This window comes from Puma concolor, chromosome E1 (genome assembly GCF_028749965.1).
Source record: "Puma concolor isolate L17-30 chromosome E1, mPumCon1.1.hap2, whole genome shotgun sequence".
NCBI lineage: Eukaryota > Metazoa > Chordata > Mammalia > Carnivora > Felidae > Puma > Puma concolor.
This window is the reverse complement of record NC_141680.1, coordinates 28,249,628-28,276,280: the sequence shown is the minus strand read 5'-3', so window position 1 is coordinate 28,276,280 and position 26,653 is coordinate 28,249,628. Positions and strand designations below refer to the sequence as shown.

At 37.8% G+C, this 26,653-nt stretch overlaps 1 protein-coding gene across 3 annotated transcripts in view; it reads left to right on the top strand.

The window, feature by feature from the left end:
• Positions 1-26,653, top strand: part of INTS2 (integrator complex subunit 2) — a 66,239-nt gene that overhangs the window by 3,321 nt on the left and 36,265 nt on the right. For all 3 annotated transcript variants that reach the window (XM_086686788.1, XM_025919120.2, XM_086686789.1), the window contains 9 exons: positions 2,621-2,723; positions 4,045-4,158; positions 13,616-13,746; positions 13,977-14,150; positions 17,070-17,296; positions 19,629-19,754; positions 23,880-23,951; positions 24,035-24,149; positions 25,759-25,827. In XM_086686788.1, coding sequence (XP_086542914.1) covers positions 2,621-2,723; positions 4,045-4,158; positions 13,616-13,746; positions 13,977-14,150; positions 17,070-17,296; positions 19,629-19,754; positions 23,880-23,951; positions 24,035-24,149; positions 25,759-25,827 — 1,131 coding nt within the window. The remainder of the gene's footprint in view (positions 1-2,620; positions 2,724-4,044; positions 4,159-13,615; positions 13,747-13,976; positions 14,151-17,069; positions 17,297-19,628; positions 19,755-23,879; positions 23,952-24,034; positions 24,150-25,758; positions 25,828-26,653) is intronic.

Below are 26,653 nucleotides of genomic sequence, written 5' to 3'. Positions count from 1 at the left end.
TATAATATATAATTATATAATGTATAATTATATTATTATATGAGTAATATAATAATATACAAATAAATAAACTTATGGATATATATATAAAATATTTAAGTTTATTTACTTATTTTGGGGTGGCAGAGAGAGAGGGAGAGAGAATTCCAAGCAGGATCTGTGATGTCAGAACAGAGCCCAAGGTGGGGCTTGAGACTATGACCTGAGCCAAAATCAAGAGTTAGATGCTTAACTGACTGAGCCACCCAGGCTCCCCAAAAGGCTTAAAAAGATATTGAATGCCTACCTTAAAGGCTTTCTTTCTCTAACTACTATTTTTTCTCATTTATACCTATGATGAATTTTCTATTCTAGGGTTTTTTTTCTGTATGGATTCCATATAATGCCTTTTTGATATTTAGAAGGGTACGTAGCTCAAGACTTGTACAAATTACCAAATTTGATAATACCTTTATAGGATGTAATTTCCCTCATAAAATATTATACAGCATAAATAGAAAATATATGTGATTTCTTTTTTTTTTTTAAATAGGAAATTTATTGTCAAATGGGTTTCCATACAACACTCAGTGCTCATTCCAACAGGTGCCCTCCTCAATGCCCTTCACCCACTTTCCCCTCCCTCCCACCCCCATCAACCCTCAGTTTATTCTCAGTTTGTAAGAGTCTCTTATGGTTTGGCTCCCTCCCTCTCTAACATTTTTTTTTTCCTTCCCCTCCCCTCCACCATGGTCTTCTGTTAAGTTTCTCAGGATCCACATAAGAGTGAAAACATATGGTATCTTTCTTTCTCTGATTTATTTCACTTAGCATAACACACTCCAGTTCCATCCACGTTGCTACAAAAGCCATATTTCATTCTTTCTCATTGCCAAGTAGTATTCCATTGTGTATATAAACTACAATTTCTTTATCCATTCACCAGTTGATGGACATTTAGGCTCTTTCCATAATTTGGCTATTTCAACAGGATCTTTATATTAAGATGGCTCATATCTTAAGCCCAGAGTTTCAGAGGAAAAAGTTCTTTACTGTTAGAATTTCAAGGTCAATTTGTTTATAATAAAGTTTAGTTTTGGGGTGCCTAGGTGACTTAGTCAGTTAAGCATCTGATGCTTGATTTTGGCTCGGGTCATGACCTCATGGTTCCTGAGACTGAGCCCTGTGTAGGGCTCTGCACTGACAGCTTGGAGCCTGCTTATGATTCTCTCTTCCCCGCCTCTCTCTGCCCCTCTCTCACTTCTGTGCACATGTATGTGCATACTCTCTCTCTCTGTCAAAAAAAAAAAAAAAAACTTAAAAAAACTTTTTTTCTGGGGCTCCTGGATGGCTCAGTCAGTTAAGTGTCTGACTTTGGCTCAGGTCATGATTGTGCAGTTCGTGAGTTCAAGCCCCATGTTGGGTTCTGTGCTGACAGCTCAGAGCCTAGAGCCTGCTTCGAATTCTGTGTCTCCCTCTCTACCCCTCCCCTGCTTGCTCTCTCTCTCTCAAAAATAAATAAACTTAAACAAATTAAAAAAATTTTTTTTTCTAAAAAAATGTTTAGTTTTATACATTGTGGACCCAAACCCTCTAAATTCTATTTCCAGAGAAAATACTGGTGGTGGTGGGTGGTACAGTTAGTCAGTTTTGGATAGTTTTTAAGATATGTTAGAAAAAAAAAAGAAAAAAAAAAGAGATATATTAGAAATCTTTATTTTTTTATTTTTAAAAATTTGTTTTTTTAAATTCCAGTATATGTTAGAAATTTTTTAAAAAATGTTTTTTCTATTACAAACAATTATTTCTTTCTACTCTCTTCTATACTAATAGTCTTAATTTTTTTTTAATTTTTTTTTTTTAAGTTTATTTTTGAGAGAGGGGGGAGGGGTAGAGAGAGAGGGAGACACAGAATCCAAAGCAGGCTCCCGGCTCTAAGTTGTCAGCACAGAGCCAGATGCGGGGCTCAAACTCACAAAACTGGAGATCATGACCTGAGCTGAAGTCGGATGCTTAATTGACTGAGCCACCCAGGTGCCCCTAATAGTCTTAATTCAATCAATATTTTCCCTACATCTTTTTCTTAATACCTAACTTGATGGCTCTAGTAAAATAAGTGATCTTTGTCCTCTGGGAGGTTTCCAGTTTTTCAGTTCAGAACTCTGTAGCAAATGGAAAGTGTGATGAAACTGCTGTAGGATATTTTTTAAAAAGTTGGGTACTTCTGTTGACCTACATTTTTATTTTTTGGTTTTCCTGCAGTTCATTTGGAATTGAACATTGTTTATATTTGTTATACTGCTTTAAGTTTACTGTTTTTTGCCTTTTATTGAGCTACAACTTTTGTAGGTGGCATTCCTAGTTCATTTGTTTGGCTTGTCTTTAATTCCAGATGTTTCCAAATATTTATATAGAAATAAATTATTGAGACCCAGATTGCCATGTCTGAATAATAATTAATGTGACTAATTGTGATTACATTCGCTCAAATTTATCCAATACTGCATATTCTGCTGCGAGTATATTAATGACATATTAAGAGACATGATCTGTAAGCTCAACAGATAATTATAAAAATAGTGAGGGCTTATCTGAAATTAATAGAGTTCATCATTTCTTTTATTTGTTTTTCTTTTTTAAGGTGTCTGAGTCCAGTGGAGAATTTTTTTTTAAGTCATCTGAGCTATTTGAGAGTCCAGTCTATTTGGAGGAAGCTGCAGATGTACTTTGTATTTTACAAGCAGGTAATGACTGCTAAGATACATTACAAATATAGTTTCTTGTTATATGATACTGTGTAACTTCTTAACTTTGAATATTGTGTTATTTTGCATATTTTATAAAAATATACCTTAAAACGTTAAGATAAAAATGGCTAATAATAGGACAATGATTTAGTAAATTATATTATTTCCATAGTATGACATGTTATGCAGCCATTAACAGAGTGTATTTGAAGAAATTTAATGATTTTTGAAGATTGTCATAATATGTAAGTGAAAAAAGCAAAGGGTAAATTGATAAGTGGAATATAAAAAACTAAAAGTTAAGACAATGCCTGTGGGAGGATTAAAATATTTCAGTTTTCTAATTTTGAATGGGATTAAAAAGGTGGAGGACATAAAAATGCAAAGATTTTCATGCAAGTAACTCTTGACCAACACTGCCGACTGTAGCAGTGGCATTGTTCTATATTGTGCTTTCTGATACAGTAGCCACTAGTCACATGTAGTTACGGTTTACTGGACATGTAGCCAGTGTAACTGAGCTATTTTTAATTTTATTTAATTTTAATTAATTTAAGCTTATTTATCAATTTATTTGTTTTTGTAAAAGGTTTTATTTTTAAGTACTCTCTCTACCCATTGTGGGCCTCGAATTTACAACCCTGAGATCCAGAGTCTTGTGCTCTATGGACTGCACCAGCCAGGTGCACCAATTAATTTAAATTTAAATAGCCACATGTGGCTGGACAGTTTGTTCTGGACTATGAAAAGAAAATACCTTGGGCACCTGGGTGGCTCAGTCGGTTAAATGGCCGACTTCGGCTCAGGTCATGATCTCGTGGTCTGTGAGTTCGAGCCCCGCGTCGGGCTCTGTGCTGACAGGTCAGAGCCTGGAGCCTGTTTCAGATTCTGTGTCTCCCTCTTGCTGACCCTCCCCTGTTCATGCTCTGTCTCCCTCTGTCTCAAAAATAAATAAAAACGTTAAAAAAAAAATTAAAAAAAAAAAAGAAAGTACCTTAATTTATTGCTTTTTCCCCCTAAAGTTATTGCTCTCTTTTTTTTTTTTTAATGTTTATTTATTTTTGAAGGAGAGAGAGACAGTGTGAGTGGTGGAGGGGCAGAGAGAGAGGGAGACACAGAATCTGAAGCAGGCTCCAGGCTGGGAGCTGTCAGCACAGAGCCCACTGCAGGGCTCGAACTCATGAACTGTGAGATCATGATCTGAGCCAAAGTCAGACGCTCAACCAACTGAGCAACTAAGGCGCCCCTAAATTTGTTGCTCTTAAATGATGTTTGTGAAATATCACTCCTTAGTAACATTGATTTTGTTTTCTTGTAGAGCTCCCTTCTCTGCTTCCTATAGTGGATGTAGCTGAAGCTTTGCTACATGTTAGAAATGGTGCTTGGTTCTTATGTCTGTTGGTGGCCAATGTTCCTGATAGTTTTAATGAAGGTAAAACATAATTTTAAAATAGGATATTGAAGAGATTTGCTGGTGTAGGTTCAAGACCTATTTTTTGTGCTACAAAGAAATATTTATGGGCTTTCATTTGAGATTTTATCTCTGGAAAGTTTATTAGTGAGTATTCATTGTAGAAGTATTGGGTTTAGAAGATTTCAAAATTGTTTTGAGATTATCAATTTAAATATGGTAAGTATGCAATAGGGGTGCCTGGGTGGCTCAGTTGGTTAAACATCCAGCTCTTGGCTTCAGCTCAGGTCATGATCTCACGGTTTTGTGTTTGAGCCCTGCATTGGGCTCTGTGTTGACAGTATGGTGCCTGCTCGGGATTCTCTTTCTCCCCCTCTCTCTCTGCCCCTCCCTCATTCACAATGTCTCTGTCTCTCTTGAAATAAACTTAAAAAAAAGAATGCAACCCCAAAATTTTTTTTTTGCCCTTAGTCACCAGTGCAATAATAGGATAGTAAAAAATACTAAAGAACTAGAAGATATAGTCCTATGCTTATGGAGCAATGGGAAGAAGACTTGTCTGTGAATTAGCCAGAATACAATACAAGGCATAAGTAATCAGAAATAGCAGCAATCAAACCCTTTGGTTTTTAGCCTTATTGTTGTCAATTTACAGAAAAGGATAGAGTCAAAACTGAGAAAATCAACTAAAATTTTCACCTCTGTTTCAAACTACTACTGATTGAACATTGTTGTTTGGATCTGTGTGATATTAAAATAAAAACATTCATTGAGCAGGGTTGTGAATTGGGAGCCAAAGAGGAAAAAGCACTGGATCTGGCGGTTGAAATTTCTAGTTTTGTCACTCACTTTTTGTGTATCTCCATCAAGATACTTCCATTCTACAAAATGAGATAGTAATAATAACATTTCCCTTACATTTTTTTTTAATGCTTGTTTATTTTTGAGAGAGCGAGAGACACAAGCAGGGGAGGGGCAGAGAGAGAGGGGGACTGAGGATCCAAAGCCGGCCCTGCACTGACAGCAGGGAGCCTGATGCAGGATGAGATCATGATCTGAGCCAAAGTCAGATGCTTAAGTGACTGAGCCATCCAGGTACCCCTCTCTTACATTTCCAAGAGATTTATTGAATATATCATAAGGTATGTAAAAGTTCTTTGTAAAAACTGTCTTATTGTTGATTTTCTGTCTACATTGTCTATCAGTTACTAAGAGAGGAATGTTGACGTCTCCAAACATAATTGTGGATTTGTCTATGTCTACTTTCATCTTGTTTTTGCTTCACTAATTTTTAAAAAATATTTTATTTTATTTTTTATTTTGAGAGAGAGAAAGTGTGCGCATGCGGGCTGGGGAGGAAGAGAGAGAGAGAGAGAGAATCTTCTTTTTTTTTTTTTTTTTTTAGAGAGAGAGGGTATAAGTGAGTGAGGGGCAGAGAGAGAGAGAGAATCCCAGGAAGGGCAGAGGCAGAGAGAGAGAAGTGGGTCTCACCCAAAGCAGGTTTTGTGTTCCCCTGAAGCGGGGCTCCAGCTCACCTGAAGTGGGGCATGAGCTTACCCGACATGGGACTTGAACTCATGAACTGTGAGATCATGACCTGAGCTGAAGTCAGATGCTTAAAGACTGAGCCACCCAGGTTCCCGGGAGAGAAAGAATCTTTGAAAAAAAAATTTTTTTTTAATGTTCATTCATTTTTGAGAGACAGAGCATGAGCTGGGAAGGGGCAGAGAGAGAGGGAGACACAGAATCCAAAGCAGGCTCCAGGCTCTGAGCCATCAGAACACAGCCCAATGCGGGGCTCGAACCTGTGAACTGCAAGATCATGACCTAAGCCAAAGTCAGACGCTCAACCAACCGAGCCACCCAGGCACCCCCCGGGAGAGAAAGAATCTTAAGCAGACTCCACACTCAGCGCAGAGCCTGGTGAGGGGCTCAATCTCACCACCCTGGAATCATGATCTGAGATGACATCAAGAATTGGATGCTCAACCAACTGAGCCACCCAGAAGCCCTGCTTCATTAATTCTGAAGCTATGATTGGGTCCATGTACATTTAGGATTGTTATATCATTATGATGAATTAAGCCTTTTTCATTATAAAATATTCTTCTTTATCCTTGGTAATATACCTTCTTTTGAAGTGTACTTCATTAATACAGTCATAGCAGCTTACAATTAGTGTTTGTATGGTATATATCCATCTTTAAAAAAATCTGTATCTTGGGGCACCTGGGTGGCTCAGTCGGTTAAGCGTCCGACTTCTGCTCAGGTCATGATCTCGTGGTTTGTGAGTTCGAGCCCCACGTCAGGCTCTGTGCTGACAGCTCAGAGCCTGGAACCTACTTTGGATTCTGTGTCTCCTTCTCTCTCTGCCCCTTCCTCAATTGTGCTCTGTCTCCCTTTGTCTATCAAAAATAAATGTCTAAAAAAATTTTTTTAAAAATCTGTATCTTTAAGGTGGGTTTCTTATAGACAAGTATAGTTGAATCTTGTTTTTTAAAAAAACTTAGTTGCAGTCTCTGCTTTTGGAGTATTTAGACCATTTATGTAGATCATTCAATGTGATTATTGTGGTAGTTAGATTTAAGTGTATCATCTTGTTATTTGCTTCCTTTTTCTTCTTTTCCTTTCTTCATTTGGATTGAAATTTTTTAGGATTCCATTTAATCTCAACTACTGTCATATTAGCTTTATGTCTTTGCTTAATTATTTTCTTGGCATTTACATTTCTTTATTGTTGGGTTTAAATTTTTTTTTTTTTTTTCCCTGATTATCTTCTTTTTTTTTTTTTTTTTTTATTTATATATGAAATTTATTGTCAAATTGGTTTCCATACAACACCCAGTGCTCATCCCAAAAGGTGCCCTCCTCAGTACCCATCACCCACCCTCTCCTCCCTCCCACCCCCCATCGACCCTTAGTTTGTTCTCAGTTCTCAACAGTCTCTTATGCTTTGGCTCTCTCCCACTCTAACCTCTTTTTTTTTTTTTTTTGTTCCCCTCCCCCATGGGTTTTTCTTAAGTTTCTCAGGATCCACATAAGAGTGAAACCATATGGTATCTGTCTTTCTCTGTATGGCTTATTTCACTTAGCATCACACTCTCCAGTTCCATCCACGTTGCTACAAAAGGCCATATTTCATTTTTTCTCATTGCCACGTAGTACTCCAGTGTGTATATAAACCACAATTTCTTTATCCATTCATCAGTTGATGGACATTTAGGCTCTTTCCATAATTTGGCTATTGTTGAGAGTGCTGCTATGAACATTGGGGTACAAGTGCCCCTATGCATCAGTACTCCTGTGTCCCTTGGATAAATTCCTAGCAGTGCTATTGCTGGGTCATAGGGTAGGTCTATTTTTAATTTTCTGAGGAACCTCCACACTGCTTTCCAGAGCGGCTGCACCAATTTGCATTCCCACCAACAGTGCAAGAGGGTTCCCGTTTCTCCACATCCTCTCCAGCATCTATAGTCTCCTGATTTGTTCATTTTGGCCACTCTGACTGGCGTGAGGTGATATCTGAGTGTGGTTTTGATTTGTATTTCCCTGATAAGGAGCGACGCTGAACATCTTTTCATGTGCCTGTTGGCCATCCGGATGTCTTCTTTAGAGAAGTGTCTATTCATGTTTTCTGCCCATTTCTTCACTGGGTTATTTGCTTTTCGGGTGTGGAGTTTGGTGAGCTCTTTATAGATTTTGGATACTAGCCCTTTGTCCGATATGTCATTTGCAAATATCTTTTCCCATTCCGTTGGTTGCCTTTTAGTTTTGTTGGTTGTTTCCTTTGCTGTGCAGAAGCTTTTGATCTTCATAAGGTCCCAGTAATTCACTTTTGCTTTTAATTCCCTTGCCTTTGGGGATGTGTCGAGTAAGAGATTGCTACGGCTGAGGTCAGAGAGGTCTTTTCCTGCTTTCTCCTCTAAGGTTTTGATGGTTTCCTGTCTCACATTCAGGTCCTTTATCCATTTTGAGTTTATTTTTGTGAATGGTGTGAGAAAGTGGTCTAGTTTCAACCTTCTGCATGTTGCTGTCCAGTTCTCCCAGCACCATTTGTTGAAGAGACTGTCTTTTTTCCATTGGATGTTCTTTCCTGCTTTGTCAAAGATGAGTTGGCCGTACGTTTGTGGGTCTAGTTCCGGGGTTTCTATTCTATTCCATTGGTCTATGTGTCTGTTTTGGTGCCAATACCATGCTGTCTTGATGATGACAACTTTGTAGTAGAGGCTAAAGTCTGGGATTGTGATGCCTCCTGCTTTGGTCTTCTTCTTCAAAATTACTTTGGCTATTCGGGGCCTTTTGTGGTTCCATATGAATTTTAGGATTGCTTGTTCTAGTTTCGAGAAGAATGCTGGTGCAATTTTGATTGGGATTGCATTGAATGTGTAGATAGCTTTGGGTAGTATTGACATTTTGACAATATTTATTCTTCCAATCCATGAGCAGGGAATGTCTTTCCATTTCTTTAAATCTTCTTCAATTACCTTCATAAGCTTTCTATAGTTTTCAGCATACAGATCCTTTACATCTTTGGTTAGATTGATTCCTAGGTATTTTATGCTTCTTGGTGCAATTGTGAATGGGATCAGTTTCTTTATTTGTCTTTCTGTTGCTTCATTGTTAGTGTATAAGAATGCAACTGATTTCTGTACATTGATTTTGTATCCTGCAACTTTGCTGAATTCATGTATCAGTTCTAGCAGACTTTTGGTGGAGTCTATCGGATTTTCCATGTATAATATCATGTCATCTGCAAAGAGCGAAAGCTTGACTTCATCTTTGCCAATTTTGACGCCTTTGATTTCCTTTTGTTGTCTGATTGCTGATGCTAGAACTTCCAGCACTATGTTAAACAACAGCGGTGAGAGTGGGCATCCCTGTCGTGTTCCTGATCTCAGGGAAAAAGCTCTCAGTTTTTCCCCGTTGAGGATGATGTTAGCTGTGGGCTTTTCATAAATGGCTTTTATGATCTTTAAGTATGTTCCTTCTATCCCGACTTTCTCAAGAGTTTTTATTAAGAAAGGGTGCTGGATTTTGTCAAAGGCCTTTTCTGCATCGATTGACAGGATCATATGGTTCTTCTCTTTTTTTTTGTTAATGTGATGTATCACGTTGATTGATTTGCGAATGTTGAACCAGCCCTGCATCCCAGGAATGAATCCCACTTGATCATGGTGAATAATTCTTTTTATATGCCGTTGAATTCGATTTGCTAGTATCTTATTGAGAATTTTTGCATCCATATTCATCAGGGATATTGGCCGGTAGTTCTCTTTTTTTACTGGGTCTCTGTCTGGTTTAGGAATCAAAGTAATACTGGCTTCATAGAAGGGGTCTGGAAGTTTTCCTTCCCTTTCTATTTCTTGGAATAGCTTGAGAAGGATAGGTATTATCTCTGCTTTAAACGTCTGGTAGAACTCCCCTGGGAAGCCATCTGGTCCTGGACTCTTATTTGTTGGGAGATTTTTGATAACCGATTCAATTTCTTCGCTGGTGATGGGTCTGTTCAAGCTTTCTATTTCCTCCTGATTGAGTTTTGGAAGAGTGTGGGTGTTCAGGAATTTGTCCATTTCTTCTAGGTTGTCCAATTTGTTGGCATATAATTTTTCATAGTATTCCCTGATAATTGTTTGTATCTCTGAGGGATTGGTTGTAATAATTCCATTTTCATTCATGATTTTATCTATTTGGGTCATCTCCCTTTTCTTTTTGAGAAGCCTGGCTAGAGGTTTGTCAATTTTGTTTATTTTTTCAAAAAACCAACTCTTGGTTTCATTGATCTGCTCTACAGTTTTTTTAGATTCTATATTGTTTATTTCTGCTCTGATCTTTATTATTTCTCTTCTTCTGCTGGGTTTAGGCTGCCTTTGCTGTTCTGCTTCTATTTCCTTTAGGTGTGCTGTTAGATTTTGTATTTGGGATTTTTCTTGTTTCTTGAGATAGGCCTGGATTGCAATGTATTTTCCTCTCAGGACTGCCTTCGCTGCGTCCCAAAGCGTTTGGATTGTTGTATTTTCATTTTCGTTTGTTTCCATATATTTTTTAATTTCTTCTCTAATTGCCTGGTTGACCCACTCATTCGTTAGTAGGGTGTTCTTTAACCTCCATGCTTTTGGAGGTTTTCCAGACTTTTTTCTGTGGTTGATTTCAAGCTTCATAGCATTGTGGTCTGAAAGTATGCATGGTATGATTTCAATTCTTGTAAACTTATGAAGGGCTGTTTTGTGACCCAGTATATGATCTATCTTGGAGAATGTTCCATGTGCACTCGAGAAGAAAGTATATTCTGTTGCTTTGGGATGCAGAGTTCTAAATATATCTGTCAAGTCCATCTGATCCAATGTCTCATTCAGGGCCCTTGTTTCTTTATTGATCGTGTGTCTAGATGATCTATCCATTTCTGTAAGTGGGGTGTTAAAGTCCCCTGCAATTACCACATTCTTATCAATAAGGTTGCTTGTGTTTATGAGTAATTGTTTTATATATTTGGGCGCTCCGGTATTCGGCGCATAGACATTTATAATTGTTAGCTCTTCCTGATGGATAGACCCTGTCACTATTATATAATGTCCTTCTTCATCTCTTGTTACAGCCTTTAATTTAAAGTCTAGTTTGTCTGATATAAGGATGGCTACTCCAGCTTTCTTTTGGCTTCCAGTAGCATGATAAATAGTTCTCCATCCCCTCACTCTCAATCTAAAGGTGTCCTCAGGTCTAAAATGAGTCTCTTGTAGACAGCAAATAGATGGGTCTTGTTTTTTTATCCATTCTGATACCCTATGTCTTTTGGTTGGCGCATTTAGTCCATTTACATTCAGTGTTATTATAGAAAGATACGGGTTTAGAGTCATTGTGATGTCTGTATGTTTTATGCTTGTAGTGATGTCTCTGGTACTTTGTCTCACAGGGTCCCCCTTAGGATCTCTTGTAGGGCTGGTTTAGTGGTGACAAATTCCTTCAGTTTTTGTTTGTTTGGGAAGACCTTTATCTCTCCTTCTATTCTAAATGACAGACTTGCTGGATAAAGGATTCTCGGCTGCATATTTTTTCTGTCTAGCACACTGAAAATCTCGTGCCAATTCTTTCTGGCCTGCCAAGTTTCAAAAGAGAGATCAGTCACGAGTCTTATAGGTCTCCCTTTATATGTGAGGGCACGTTTACCCCTTGCTGCTTTCAGAATTTTCTCTTTATCCTTGTATTTTGCCAGTTTCACTATGATATGTCGTGCAGAAGATCGATTCAAGTTACGTCTGAAGGGAGTTCTCTGTGCCTCTTGGATTTCAATGCCTTTTTCCTTCCCCAGTTCAGGGAAGTTCTCAGCTATTATTTCTTCAAGTACCCCTTCAGCACCTTTCCCTCTCTCTTCCTCCTCTGGGATACCAATGATGCGTATATTATTTCTTTTTAGTGTATCACTTAGTTCTCTAATTTTCCCCTCATATTCCTGGATTTTTTTATCCCTCTTTTTCTCAGCTTCCTCTTTTTCCATAACTTTATCTTCTAGTTCACCTATTCTCTCCTCTGCCTCTTCAATCCGAGCCGTGGTGGTTTCCATTTTGTTATGCATTTCGTTTAAAGCGTTTTTCAGCTCCTCGTGACTGTTCCTTAGTCCCTTGATCTCTGTAGCAAGAGATTCTCTGCTGTCAGCTATACTGTTTTCAAGCCCAGCGATTAATTTTATGACTATTATTCTAAATTCACTTTCTGTTATATTATTTAAATCCTTTTTGATCAGCTCATTAGCTGTTGTTATTTCCTGGAGATTCTTCTGAGGGGAATTCTTCCGCTTGGTCATTTTGGATAGTCCCTGGCGTGGTGAGGACCTGCAGGGCACTTCCCCTGTGCTGTGGTGTATAACTGGAGTTGGTGGGCGGAGCCGCAGTCAGCCCTGATGTCTGCCCCCAGCCCACCGCTGGGGCCACAGTCAGACTGGTGCGTGCCTTCTCTTCCCCTCTCCTAGGGGCGGGATTCACTGTGGGGTGGGGTGGTCTGTCTGGGCTACTTGCACACTGCCAGGCTTGTGATGCTGGGGATCTGGCGTCTTAGCTGGGGTGGGTAGGCAAGGTGCACAGGGGCAGGAGGGGCAGGCTTAGCTTGCTTCTCCTTAGGTGATCCACTTCAGGAGGGGCCCTGTGGCAGCAGGAGGGAGTCAGATCCGCTGCCGGAGGTTTGGCTCCGCAGAAGCGCAGGGTTGGGTGTTTGCGCGGAGCGAGCAAGTTCCCTGGCAGGAACTGGTTCTCTTTGGGATTTTGGCTGGGGGATGGGCGGGGAAGATGGCGCTGGCGAGCGCCTTTGTTCCCCACCAAACTGAGCTCTGTCGTCCGGGGGCTCAGCAGCTCTCCTTCCCTTTGTCCTCCAGCCTTCCCGCTTTCTGAGCAGAGCTGTTAACTTATGACTTCCCAGACGCTAAGTCGCGCTTGCTGTCGGAACACAGTCCGTCAGGCCCCTCCGCTTTTTGCAAGCCAGACTCGGGGGCTCTGCTTGGCCGGCGAGCCGCCCCTCCGCCCCGGCTCCCTCCCGCCAGTCCGTGGAGCGCGCACCGCCTCGCCGCCCTTCCTACCCTCTTCCGTGGGCCTCTCGTCTGCGCTTGGCTCCGGCGACTCCATTCTGCTAATCCTCTGGTGGTTTTCTGGGTTATTTAGGCAGGTGTAGGTGGAATCTAAGTGATCAGCAGGACGCGCGGTGAGCCCAGCGTCCTCCTACGCCGCCATCTTCCTCCTGGCCCCTAAATTTTTTTTTTTAATACTTATTTATTTTTGAGAGAGACAGAGAGAGACAGAGTGTGAACAGGGGAGGAGCAGAGAGAGAGGGAGACACGGAACCCGAAGCAGGCTCTAGGCTCTGAGCTGTCAGCACAGAGCCTGACGTGGGGCTCGAACCCACGAACTGTGAGATCATGACCTGAGTTGAAGTTGGATGCTTAACCAACTGAGCCACCAGGTGCCCCTCCCCTTCTTTTAGCTCTTTAAAGATGTTGTTCTATTGTCTGTGGTAGTTTTGATTTCTCTTGCTCTGTATATGTTTCTGTTTTCCTCTGGCTGCTTTTATTTGTCTTTTCTTTGTGGCTGCTTTTAAGATTTTCTCTTTTCCACTGGTTTTCAGAAATTTGCTTATGATGGATCTCAATATTATTACTTTGTGTTTATCCTGCTTGAAGTTTATTGAACTTCTGGTTTTACAGTTTTTATCAAATTCAGAAAAATTTCTTCAAATATATTTTTGTTTTCCATTCAGTTTTTCTTTCTGAGACCCTAATTATATTTGACTACTTGGTATTGCACCACAGGTCACTGTTCATTTTGTCTCTTTTCACTCTTTGCTTTATTTTGACCAGTTTCTTTTGCTATGCTTTCAAATTCCCTGATGATTTTCTTCTATAGTGTCTATTCCGCATAAATGATTAATTCAAAGACTGAAGAAATTCTTTTTTAACATTCTACTTAAAAGCTTAAATTAATAGAGGCTATTAAATGTTCAGTTTGTAGGGGTCTCATAAAAAATGGAGAACGACAAGATGAGGAAAGTCTTGGAGGAAGGCGCAGGACAGATGCCCTACGCTTCTTATGTAAAATGAATCCTTCTCAGGCCCTCAAGGTCCGAGGCATGGTGGTAAGAGATATTATTTTTATAAGACCGAAGCCTTTGTATTATGACCAGGAACTTTCCCAAGATGATTTGAGAATCTTGTAGAGATTTGGAATTACTTTCCTTTCTGGGTTTTTGTGTTTTGTGATATGTCCTCCTCTAAACTTTAAAAGCTTTAAAACATCTAAACACTGAAGTGTCCTGGCTCTTTTCCTTATGAGATTGAGTTCAGTTTGTTTTCTTTGCTGTGTTAGGTAGAAGAATGTCACTTGCCAGGCCTTGGAGTGGCTTTGACATTGGATCATACTAAAAATGAAGCTAGTGAAGATGGAGTGAGTGACTTGGTTTGTTTTGTTAGTGGTTTGCTTCTTGGAACAAATGCAAAAGTCCGGACTTGGTTTGGAACTTTTATCCGAAATGGACAGCAGGTGAGATTAAAAATATTTATAGGCTAAAATTAGAACTACCCTACGACCCAGCAATTGCACTACTAGGCATTTATCCATGGGATACAGGTGTGCTGTTTCAAAGGGACACATGCACCCCCATGTTTATAGCAGCATTATCAACAATACCCAAAGTATGGAAAGAGCCCAAATGTCCATCGATGGATGAATGGATAAAAAAAAAAAATGTGGTATATATATATATATGTATATATATATTTGTGTGTGTGTGCACACACACACATATACATACAATGGAGTATTACTCGGCAATCAAAAAGAATGAAATCTTGCCATTTGCAACTACGTGGATGGAACTGGAGGGTATTATGCTAAGTGAAATTAGAGAAATTAGACAAAAACCATATGACTTCACTCATATGAGGACTTTAAGAGGCAAAACAGATGAACATAAGGGAAGGGAAACAAAAATAATATAAAAACAGGGAGGGGTACAAAACAGAAGAGACTCATAAACATGGAGAACAAAGTGAGGTTTACTGGAGGGGTTGTGGGAGGGGGGATGGGCTAAATGGGTAACGGGCACTAAGGAATCTACTCCTGAAATCATTGTTGCACTATATGCTAACTAATTTGGATGTAAATTTTAAAAAATAAAAAATAAAAAAATAATATTTATAGGCTAGGAATCAGGATATTTTGACAACTAGTAAAAGAGGAAGAAACACTTTTAGAATGATGTCATTAGACCAGTGCTTCTCACACTTTTAGTCTTAGGACCTCCTGACATTTTAAATCACTGAAGGTACCAAAGGGCTTTTATTTATGTGCTTTTTATCTATTGATATTCATGATATTAGAAATAAAACTGAATATTATGAAATACTTACCTAATTCTTTAAAAATGGCAAAAATAACTTTTTAATAATAACCCTATTAAATGTGAACATATTTTTAATGAAAAATAACCATATTAAAAAAAAAAACAGTGAGAAGTGTTGTATTGTTTTATATGTTTGCAAATCTCTTTAATGTCTGGCTGAGTTGAATATTTGGAAAACTGTGTTGTACGCTTGTGAGAAAATGAGGGTAGAAAAGGCAAATAATGTTTAAGGAGATTTTTTTTTTTTTATATGAAATTTATTGTCAAATTGGTTTCCATACAACACCCAGTGCTCATCCCAAAAGGTGCCCTCCTCAATACCCATCACCCACCCTCTCCTCCCTCCCACCCCCCATCAACCCTTAGTTTGTTCTCAGTTCTCAACAGTAAGGAGATATTTTTTACCTCTGGACTCTCTGAAAGAGTTTTGGGAATCTCTAGGGTTCTGGGACAGATTCATGAGAATAGGTCATCAAAATAAGTTGTTATTATAGTCTATAATTTTAATATGTATCTTTTTTATTATGGTAAAATATACATGATATAAAATTTACTGTTTTAATCATTTTAAAGTGTATAGTTCTGTGGCGTTAATTACATTCACAATATATTGCAACCATCACCACTCTTCATTTTCAGCACTTTTTCATCATCTCTAACAGAAACTCTACCCATTAAACAATAATTCCCTATTTCTCCTTTCTTTCAGTACCTGATAACTTCTTTCTACTTTCTGCCTCTATGAATTTGACTATTCTAGGTTCCTCATATAAGTGGAGTCACACAATATTTCTCTTTTTAGGTTTGGCTTGTTCTATGTTTTCAAAGTCCATGCATGTTGTAGCACGAATCAGCATTTCTTTTACAAGGCTGAATAATATTCCATTGTATGTATATACTACATTTTATTTTTTCATTCATCTATTGATGAATATATATTATATTTGGCAACAGTTTTTAAGTTGCAAAATATTTCACTTTTTCAAAGAACATTTCATGGTAACTCTAATTTTAAGCCTTGATTTTTAAGGGGAAGTTAACATTTATTGCGTACCTTCTATATGCACTGTGTTAAGCACTTTGGTATGCTCATCTTGTTTGTCCATTATGTGCAGTAAATTTTTCTTATTTGAAGCTAATGTTATTAAAGCAGGTTTATCATATTTTACTTAGAACCATTTTAAAAATAATAACTGACATCTGCCTAGTTCTTTACAATTTAGAACTGCTTTTATATGTGTTACCTTTGTTCATTCTTTCATCTATTTAACAGATACTGTATGCTTGCTATATGTCAGGCACAATGTTAGGCCCTGCCAAGTAATAGATGACTAAGATGTTATCCCTGCCTCAAGAACTATGAGGGTGATAGACTTATAAACTCCTCATTACAACAGCCCTGGGAGTTTAAATATTACTATTATTATTTTTTAGCGTTTACTTATTTATTTTGAGAGAGAGAGAGAGAGAGAGAGAGAGAGCAAGCCAGGAGGACAGGGGCAGAGAGAGAGGGAGAGAGAGAATCCCAAGCAGCCTCCACAGTGTCACGCAGAGCCCAATGCCAACTGTGAGATCATGACCTAAGCCAAAATCGAGTTAGATACTCAACCTGAGCCACCCACACACCCCAGGAGTTAAATATTATTAATATTCATTTCCTTGTCATTAAGGACATTGGAGTTCAGAGAGTTAAGTGTACATAGTTAATAGCAAAGCTTTGTTTAAACCCAAGATGTCCTGTCTCCAAAATGTGAGCACTTTCTACTGTATTACATATGACTCTGTTAGTCATTATGTATTTGAAAGTATTTAAATGACATTTTACAGTTCAAATTGTCATTAACTTAGTGTTTTCTGTATAGCCAATCTGGATTAATGTGAATAGAGTGTTCTTCAAATGAATCAGTGAATTTTCAGTTTTTAATCAGTTGGTTAAAATGAGATTCTACAGTTACGACAGGCTCTTCAAAAGGGTCAATTTCAAGTGTTTAACTGGGGAGCTTTGTTTGAATGTCCTTTTGACTTGGTAAGTGCTCCATGCTCTATATTTTTTACAGAGAAAAAGAGAGACCAGTAGTTCTGTCCTTTGGCAAATGAGAAGGCAGCTTCTTCTGGAGTTGATGGGCATTCTTCCCACAGTAAGAAGTACCCGCATTGTGGAGGAAGCTGATGTGGAGATGGAGCCCAATGTGTCTGTGTATTCGGGGCTGAAAGAAGAGCATGTTGTGAAAGCCAGTGCACTCTTACGTCTGTACTGTGCTTTGATGGGGATCGCTGGACTCAAGTATTCAATAATTTGATATTTTACCTTTTCATTATTTTATTTTCTTGTTTTTAATTCCAAGAAAGCGAGCCAAAGGCCTTTTATTCAGAGGATTTGGGTTTTCTAATGGGCTTAGGTAGCAGGCTGGCTTATATCAAGAATGAAGTCCTTATATCAAAAACATTCCTAGGTGGGATGTATCCATCTATTTTTGTCAGATTGTAAATAGAATTATGTGAATAGGGGAAGGGCCAGAGCAGTTTAAGAAATGTATGACTGGGGCACCTGGGTGGCGCAGTCGGTTAAGCGTCCGACTTCAACCAGGTCACGATCTCGCGGTCCGTGAGTTCGAGCCCTGCGTCGGGCTCTGGGCTGATGGCTCAGAGCCTGGAGCCTGTTTCCGATTCTGTGTCTCCCTCTCTCTCTCTCTGTCCCAAAAATAAATAAACGTTGAAAAAAAAATTAAAAAAAAAAATTAAAAAAAAAAAAAAAGAAATGTATGACTTTAACACAGCTTGACATGACTATAGTGAATGATCTGTGAGTGATGCTTTACCTAGCCCATGTAGCTAGTTGAAGTAAATCTCTCCTGTGTTTCCTTTCACAACTGAAATCATAAATTATTTAAATTTGATATATTGTGATTATATTTATTTATTTATTTTTAACATTTATTTATTTTTGAGAGACAGAGAGTATAAGCAGGGGAGGGGCAGAAAGAGAGGGAGACACAGAATTCGAAGCAGGCTCCAGGCTCTGAGCTGTCAGCACAGAGCCCAATGCGGGGCTTGAATTCACTAACCACGAGATCATGACCTGAGCCAAAGTCAGATGCTTAACTGACTGAGCCACCCGGCGCCCCAATATGTTGTGATTATTAAGCACAAGATTTCTTAGTTAGTCAATGCACTACATCCTTTTGAGTAATGTCCTCAATTGTTACATATACAGTCCTCACTTTGCATGTCTCTGATAAGTCTGGATTTCACTTACCACACTTAGTGTTGGCTTAGTTAAATAACACTGCTGCCTCAACAACTAATGTATCAGTTACTATAATACATTAGCCAAATAATTGTATAAAGTACAAACTTTGCTGAGAGCTCTTCAAGCCCATGTCATTATGTAAATAACAGATGTACATCATGATCAGTGACTAATCACATCATGTCATTTGAAGTTGTTGGCGACTGGTCACTGCCAATCTATTCGGTTGGTGAACATACAACAAAATGCATAGTTGAACTGTCACCTTGTCTCTCAGTGACACCTTGTCTCGTGTTATTTGAGGAAAATAATTGAAAGTAGGAATCGGCCAAGAAAGATGAAAATGTAGCAAAGAAACAAAAGGTGGTAACACTGAAAGTGACATTTGAACCAAACATAAATAGAAGAAATAGCTGACTGTGAAGATGTTAACACTGCTGCCATTTGAGAAACACTAGATATGTATCCCATGAACTTAGTGAAGGTGCCCTTGTCAACATGAATGAAGAAAGTCATTGTGGAAAAAGGATGAAGTCCCAGAGGAAGTGATGCTGGCAAAAATCTTCACCTTAAAGGATTTTTCATGACTGAACATAACAAAGAATAAAATGTTGGAATCAGATTCAAACTTAAAAAGGGCTATGACAATTCATCAAGGATTAAGAAAGAGGTTCACTCCACATTATGATATATAGAATGAAAAGAAGGCAAGGGCTATTCAAACTACTGACAAATTTTTTTTTACAAAGAAAACACTTTAATTCCCAGTGTTTGTAATATTTTCAATTACAGAGTGCTATGTAAATATTACTTAGCTATTTTTTCCATTTCCCTATGTATTATGACTGAGAGGAGGTTTTTAATGTTTTGACGTTTTATTATATATTTTTTACACTTTTTTTTAAAGTTCATTTATTTTAGAGAGAAAATGTGAGTGACAGTGAGCAGGGGAGGGGCAGAGAGAGAGAGAGAGGAAGAGAGAGAATCCCAAGCAGGCTCCACACTATCAGTGTGGAGTCCAATGCAGGGCCCAAACTCACAAATCATGAGATCATGACCTGAGCTGAAATCAAGAGTTGGATGCTTAACCGACTGAGCCTCCCAGGCACCCCTGAATGGTTATTTTTATGGTCCCATACTACTCTGCCAAGTGAGGATTGTGTGTATTTGTATCTGAGGAAAAGCACTGGTTGTAAGTGCAACAGTTTTGCTTTTAATGACTCAAGATATTAAAGACTTTATAAATATGAGGTATCTTTATAAAGATCAGAATTCATATCTGAAAAGTTAAACTGTTTGGGAAGTCCCTTCTTCCTTCCTCTCTCAACTAAGAAGAGTAAAGCCTAATAATATATTCATTTTTTAGACCAACTGAGGAAGAAGCTGAGCAATTACTGCAGTTGATGACAAGCCGTCCTCCTGCTACACCGGCTGGGGTTCGCTTTGTTTCGCTTTCCTTTTGTATGCTACTGGCCTTTTCTACACTTGTCAGGTACTTTACTATATAGGTTGCTCTATTTTCTGAAGGTCTGATTTTGTTTGCCTATTAAAATGCATGTATAGCATTAATTAGGAGTGTACTAAAAAAAATTGGTCTAGGGATGGACATTGGTATTATCTTTTAGTAAATGGTGTCAATAGCATCAATTGTATGCCAGTTAAAGAGTCATAATAGTTCTTCAACATTTGTTAAGGCAGATTCCCTTACTTCCTGTTTCCCCTTCCCTCAAGGCAACTTTCAGTTCTTTTAGTGGATTGTTTTGTTTTTTACTTCCATATCTTTAAATACTGTGTTTGTATTTGCTATATTTTGATCTTGATTTTTCAATTTTAGGAATAATTGTTGATTTCCTACTGTGTATGAAAGATGAAGAATTAGTTCTCCTTTCTTCTTTTCCCCCTAGCACATCTATATGTCCTTCCCATCTTCCCATTCTCCTAGTACAGTTATATTGCAATTTTGCTTTGGCAAATACTTAGTTGTTCATATAATACTATTGGGAGTTCAACTATGTAATAGATGATTACTTTTCTTCTGCAAAACTTGCTTTTTGCATTAATAATTATCCTGTATTTTGTTTGTTTTCATTTGTTCTTTATTTTTTGTACTTACATTAATGGAACCTCATACTCTCTGCCAATCTTAACCTCCTCCCAAGATATTTCCCAAAGCATTTCCAAGAATACCTCCCAAGGTATTTCTTAAGGAAATCTCTCCTCCTAACTGGCTCCAGTCTGAACTGATTACCTCTGCATCTGGTACACAGCTCTTATCCTGGAATTGCTCTTCATTATTATTTTCACAACTTGCTTCATGTCTCCTTTTTTGGATTTCCTGTTTCCTGCATCTCATATGTCCTTCTTTTAATTGTTTTCTCATTTTGCTTGTTTAGAATGGATATGTGGGAGGTCAGTTATTTTGAGACTGGGTATTTCTGACAATGTCTTTATTCTACTTTGGAACATGATTAAGTTTCATAGAGTTTAGAATTTGAAGCTGGAAGTAATTTCCTTTGAGAATTTTCAAAGTCTCATTCCATTGTCTTCTGACTTCCAGTGTTGCTGATGAGAAGTCTGATGACATTCTGATTCTTGTTTTTTGTGTAGCCTGTTTTTTTAAAAATATGGAAACATGGAGGATTAACTTTTTGTCCATAGAGTTTTGAAATTTTTTGGATGATAAGCCTTAGTGTGGGTCTGTTTTTGTCTGTTGTCGTAGATATTCAGTAAACCCTTTCAACCTGGGAACTCATGTCCTTTAATCTAGGAAATTTTCTTAAGCTAATTTGTTGGTAATGTTCCAAATGGCTTTTTTTTTTTCCTGTCCAAAACCTTCTCTTACTTAGATATTGGATTTCCTGAAATGATTATCTTATTTTCTTATCCTTTCCTGTTTTCCTTATCTTTGTCTTGTTCTCCTTTTTTTAAAAAACAGCTTTATTGAAAGACCATTCACATACCATAAAATTCACCCATTTTAAAGTTTATGATTTAATAGATTTATGTGTATTTACAAAGTTATACAACCATCACCACAATCCAAATTTTAGAACGTTTTTCACACTCTGAAAAGATACTGTTCATTCTACCTTCTAAGATTTTTTTTCAACTTTTAATCCTCTGTAGTTTTTGATATCTAAGAGTCTTGTTTGTTCTCTGGTTATTTCTTCTGTATAGTAGCTTCACAGTGGCATGCTTTCTCTGATACTAATCATAATGACTGAAGAGATTTTATTAGTACTGTTTCTTTTCTAAGTTTTTTTTTCCTGCTTTTTTTTGGTCTCTATTTTTCAAGTTAGCAAGTTTTTTCAAGGGTTTGATAAGTCTCTATTTTCTTCCTTCCTTTCTTTCTTCCTTCCTTCCTTCCTTCCTTCCTTCCTCCCTCCCTCCCTCCCTCCCTCCCTCCCTCCCTCTCTCCCTCCCTCTCTCCCTCCCTCTCTCTCCCTTCCTTCCTTCCTTTCTTTCTCTTTCTTTCTTTCTTTCTTTCTTTCTTTCTTTCTTTCTTTCTTTCTTTTCTTCCTTTCTTTCTTTCTTTTTCTTTTGTCTCTTCTCTTCTCTTCTCTTCTCTTTTCTTTTCTTTTCGTGGGCTCCATGCCCAGCATGGGGCTTGAACTCACAACCCAGATCAAGAGTCACATGCTCTAATGACTGAGCCAGCCAGGTGCCCCAGGGGCTTGATAATTCTTGATTGTTTATATTTAAATATAAATATAAGTAGGAAAATAAATAAATAAATAAATAAATATAAGTAGGAAACTGATAAGCAGATTAGAATCTTTTAATGTATAGGTAGCTCTTTGGGAAACTTATCAGATTCTTAGAGGAGACTTTTGTCTTGTGTAGAGAGTAAAGGCCTGACAAGAAACCCATAAGCAAAGTTGAAAAATGAGGGTTAGGGAACTAAGCTTGTAGTTTAATCATTCACTTAATTCTCCTACATTTTGAACGGTGCTTCAGATATCCCTGGTTGTCCCTTAGTTCAAAGACACCTTCTTTTACCATCTCCAGAGCATAAATCTTCAGTCTTCTCTCTGCTGGGGGAGGGGGATTCATCTAATTGTGTAGAATGGAGGAGGTGATCTGGAGGTCTACTACTTATATAGACTGTTGACCTTTTTAATTTAGGCTGTGTCTTCACTCTTCCTCCTAGAACTACCTGGAGCTGTCAGTTCCTAAGCTCTTTGGGGATTCTGTGGTATAAAGTGGATTGGCTTTTCCTTCCTGCCAGTTGAGTATTCTGCTTTCTTGCATCTGCTGAATCAGTTACCACTCTTCCATATGTTCTCTTGCTTCCAGTATTCTGTGTTGTTGTCCATTGTCATCATCATATGCATTTATGCCTTTTAGGAAAATCCCTTTAATGTAGTTTGGGGTTTTAGGAGGGTGTGAAATTAGGTAATAAAATGACGTGATTTCTCTTTTCCTGAAGTAATTTCTAAACATTATCTCTAATCTTCATTACTTTTAAAAGGTGGATATATTTATTTGTATTTTTGGATAGGAGAGCTAAAGTTCAGAAGGATCATTTAAATTTCTTGTCTGAGATTAACAGAGAGAGGATTCCTACTGAGGCTTGCCATGCTCTAAAGGCTATTATCTTTCTACTACATAACTCTGTCTTTTTTTAGAGCAATGATTTATGTAGAGTTGAGACTCACCTTTTAAATTTTCTTAACTTGGGTTAGCAGGCTTTTCAGTTGCTTTTGTTTTATCCATTTATACTGCAATGAAGTAGAAGAAAATCAATGCAAATTATTTTCACAAGTCAAAGTTGACTTGTACCTTTTGATGTAAATCTAGGAATTCCCTTTTAAAAAGTCATTGTTGGTATGTTTTTATAATCATTTTTTATGTGTGATGAGCCCATGCCTCTTTTTTCTTTTTCTTTTTTTTTGAATAGTGCTCTCTTATTTCTCTATAGTTTTGAGTTCTGCTCAAAATGTTTTTTACAAAAAAATTTTTTTTCATTTTGTTTATTTGAGAGAGAGAGAGCACAAACAGGGGAGAGGGGCAGAGGAAGAGAGAGAGAATTTCAAGCAGGCTCCATGCTCAGCACAGAGCGTGACATGGGGCTCAATCCCACAACTTAGGATCATGACCTGACCTAAAATCAAGAGTCAGACACTCAACAAACGGAACCACCCAGGCACCCGTCTGCTCAAAATGTTTTTCAAAACTAAATTTTAATTACCTTGTTACTGATCTCATACTCAGTTTGTGACTTTTTGGTGATTGTTTTAACACTGGATTTTTTTTCTATATGAAATATCAGCTGTTAATGCAGTTTTTCTAACATTTTAATCCCAAAAGGTCTTTGCTTTTCAAAAAATGTGAGGAAGTTCACTTTCTCCAACTTGTAAATGCAGTAATTAAAACTTTGAGAGGGTTTGACTGTTCACATTCATAAAGAAAAGCAAAGGCCCTTATTCTTCATCTCTGGAACTACTTCATTATTTCAGTGACAGGTAATAGCCATTTCAACAAGGAGTTAATTTAAATTGATATTTCAAAATAGCGAAGGAAAAAATACTATCTACTAAAAAATAATTCCAGAATGCTTTCTCATTCTTATGCTAGTATCTCTGATAAACCATTGACTTTTTCATGTTTTATATAGTACACCTGAACAGGAGCAGCTAATGGTAGTGTGGCTAAGTTGGATGATAAAAGAAGAAGCATATTTTGAAAGGTAAGGTGACTCCATTTGTTTCAGTTAGTAAGTTTTTCTTAACTTCTTTTTGGAAATTCATATTTTCTTTTTTGTTTCAACAGTACATCTGGCGTGTCTGCTTCTTTTGGGGAGATGTTGTTATTGGTCGCTATGTACTTTCATAGCAACCAGCTTAGTGCTATCATTGACTTGGTCTGTTCCACTTTGGGGATGAAGGTAATTTTCTTTTATCTTCTTTCTGAGGAAGGTGTTTCTAGGTGGGGCATTTTCTTGTAGTGTACAGTATATTTTGTTTCCATTTTGAAGTAATTTTAGTTTAATAGTTTGAAATTTTATCAGGAAAAAATATATGTTTTGAAAACATTTATTTACAAGAATAATAGATGTTCGATATAGAAAGCATGAGAATACACAAAGGAAGAATATAATTTCATTTTTCAAGATATCAAGGATACTACTGTTCACATTCTGGTGTCTACTCTTTCTTTACATTGATATATTTTTCAATTTTTCAATTTAAAGAACTTAACCAACATGTGATGACATATCCTCATATCAATATATATTCTAGGGTGCCTGGGTGGCTCAGTCGGTTGTGCGTCCGACTTCGGCTCAGGTCATGATCTTGCAGTTCACGAGTTTGAGCCCCAGGTCGGGCTCTGTGCTGATAGCTCAGAGCCTGGAGCCTGCTTCAGATTCTGTGTCTCCCCCTCTCTCTGCCTCTCCCCTGCTCACACTCTGTCTCTCCCTCTCTCTCAAAAATAAATAAAAACATTAAAAAAAAATTCTGATACAATATCATTTTTATTATGGACTGCATAGTAGTCCATCATATGGACCAATTAGGATTTTCTTAATGGATCCTTTATTTGCCATGTAGATTTCTTACTTTCTGAATAGTGCTTAGATGATTATCCTTATTTATGTAAATACATACATAGGTACTCACATATGTTTATCTTTAAACTTGTTTTTTAAGTAATCTCTGCACCCACCATGGGGTTTGAACTCACAGCCCCAAGATCAAGAGTTACATGCTTTACAGATTGAACCAGCCAGGTACCCCCTTTAAACAATTTTTGGATTATCTCCTTAGGAAAAAGTTCTAGAAGGCAATTACTAACTAAAAAGAATATAATGATATTAATATAATTGCCAGATTATCTTACTGAAAGTTTATATCGTTTTAACTGTTCTCATTAGTGCATGAAAGTACCAGTTAACTGGACTCTCACCATCACTGGGTGTTACGATTCTTTTTCATCTTTACAAATTTGATTGATGAAAGATGGTTCCACTTACTTTGCATTTCATCGATTACTAGTGAAACTGTGTCTTTTGTGTTTTTTTAAAAGGTTTTTTGTATTAGTTTTTTTTAATGTTTATTTTTATTTTTGAGAGCAAGAGAGACAGACAGAATGTGAATGTGGCATGGGGGAGAGAGAGAGGGAAACACAATCTGGAGCAGGCTCCAGGCTCCAGGCTCCGAGCTGTCAGCACAGAGCCTGACGTGGGGCTCGAACCCACGAGCAGCGAGATCATGTCCTGAGCCAAGGTTGGACGCTTAAGTGACTGAGCCACCCAGGCGCCCCAAAAGATATTTATTTTCACTTATTTTTTTAAGTAGGCTCCATGCCAATGTGGGGAGAGAACTCAAAACCCTGAGAGTAAGAGTCATATGCTGTACCGAATGAGCCAGCCAGGACCCCCAAAACTGTATTTATTTGAACTTTAATTTTATATATCACAGTCATTTTAGATAATAAATTTATTAAAGTGTGCTTCATATATTTTTATGTGCTGAGAATTTTTTTGGTTGTTTTAGATTGTAATTAAGCCAAGCTCCTTGAGCAGGATGAAGACTATCTTCACACAGGAAATTTTTACTGAGCAGGTACTTCTTTTAACTTTATTCTTTAGGTACTTCTTTAATTTTGTTTTACAACATTCATTTGGGGAAAACTTGCATATCTCAGTTTAAGAGTATACTATAGTCCTTTAGTTTCCAATGATAGTTTATTTAATCTCTGAAACTTCTGTAAAGAATAATCCCATTTAAAGTTTACTTTTTTGAGAGAGAGAGAGGGAAGAGTGTGGAAAGGCAGAGAGAGAGTGAGAGGGAAAGAGAGAATCTCAGCAAGGAGCTGATGCAGGGCTCGATCCCACAACTGTGAGGTCATGATGTGATCTGAAATCAAGAGTGGGGGAGCACCAGGGTGGTTCAGTCGGTTGGGCAACTGACTTCAGCTCAGGTCATGATCTCACGGTTTGTGGGTACGAGCCCTGCGTCGGGCTCTGTGCTGACAGCTTGGAGCCTGTTTCGGATTCTGTGTCTTCCTCTCTCTCTGCCCCTCCCCCACCAATGCTCTGTCTCTGTCTCAAAAATAAACATTAAAAAAAAATAATAATGAAATCAAGAGTGGGTTGTTTAACCGACGGAGCCACCCAGGCACCCCTAAAGTTTACTTTTAAAGTATATACTACATACAAATGTATGTTTTAAATTTATATTTTTTGGAGATTTTGAGTAAATACTAAGAGTATGGTCTTAGATGTTGATGGTAAGGATCTCACATAGAGTAATCATTTGGATTTGTCAAGAGAAAAACAAACTATATACCTGTTTAAACTTTTAGGCTGTAATGTTCATTTCTAACGAAATTATAAGCTAGAGTGTCTACATTCCTTATTCTTGTATTTACATGTTCTTATTTGGCCTT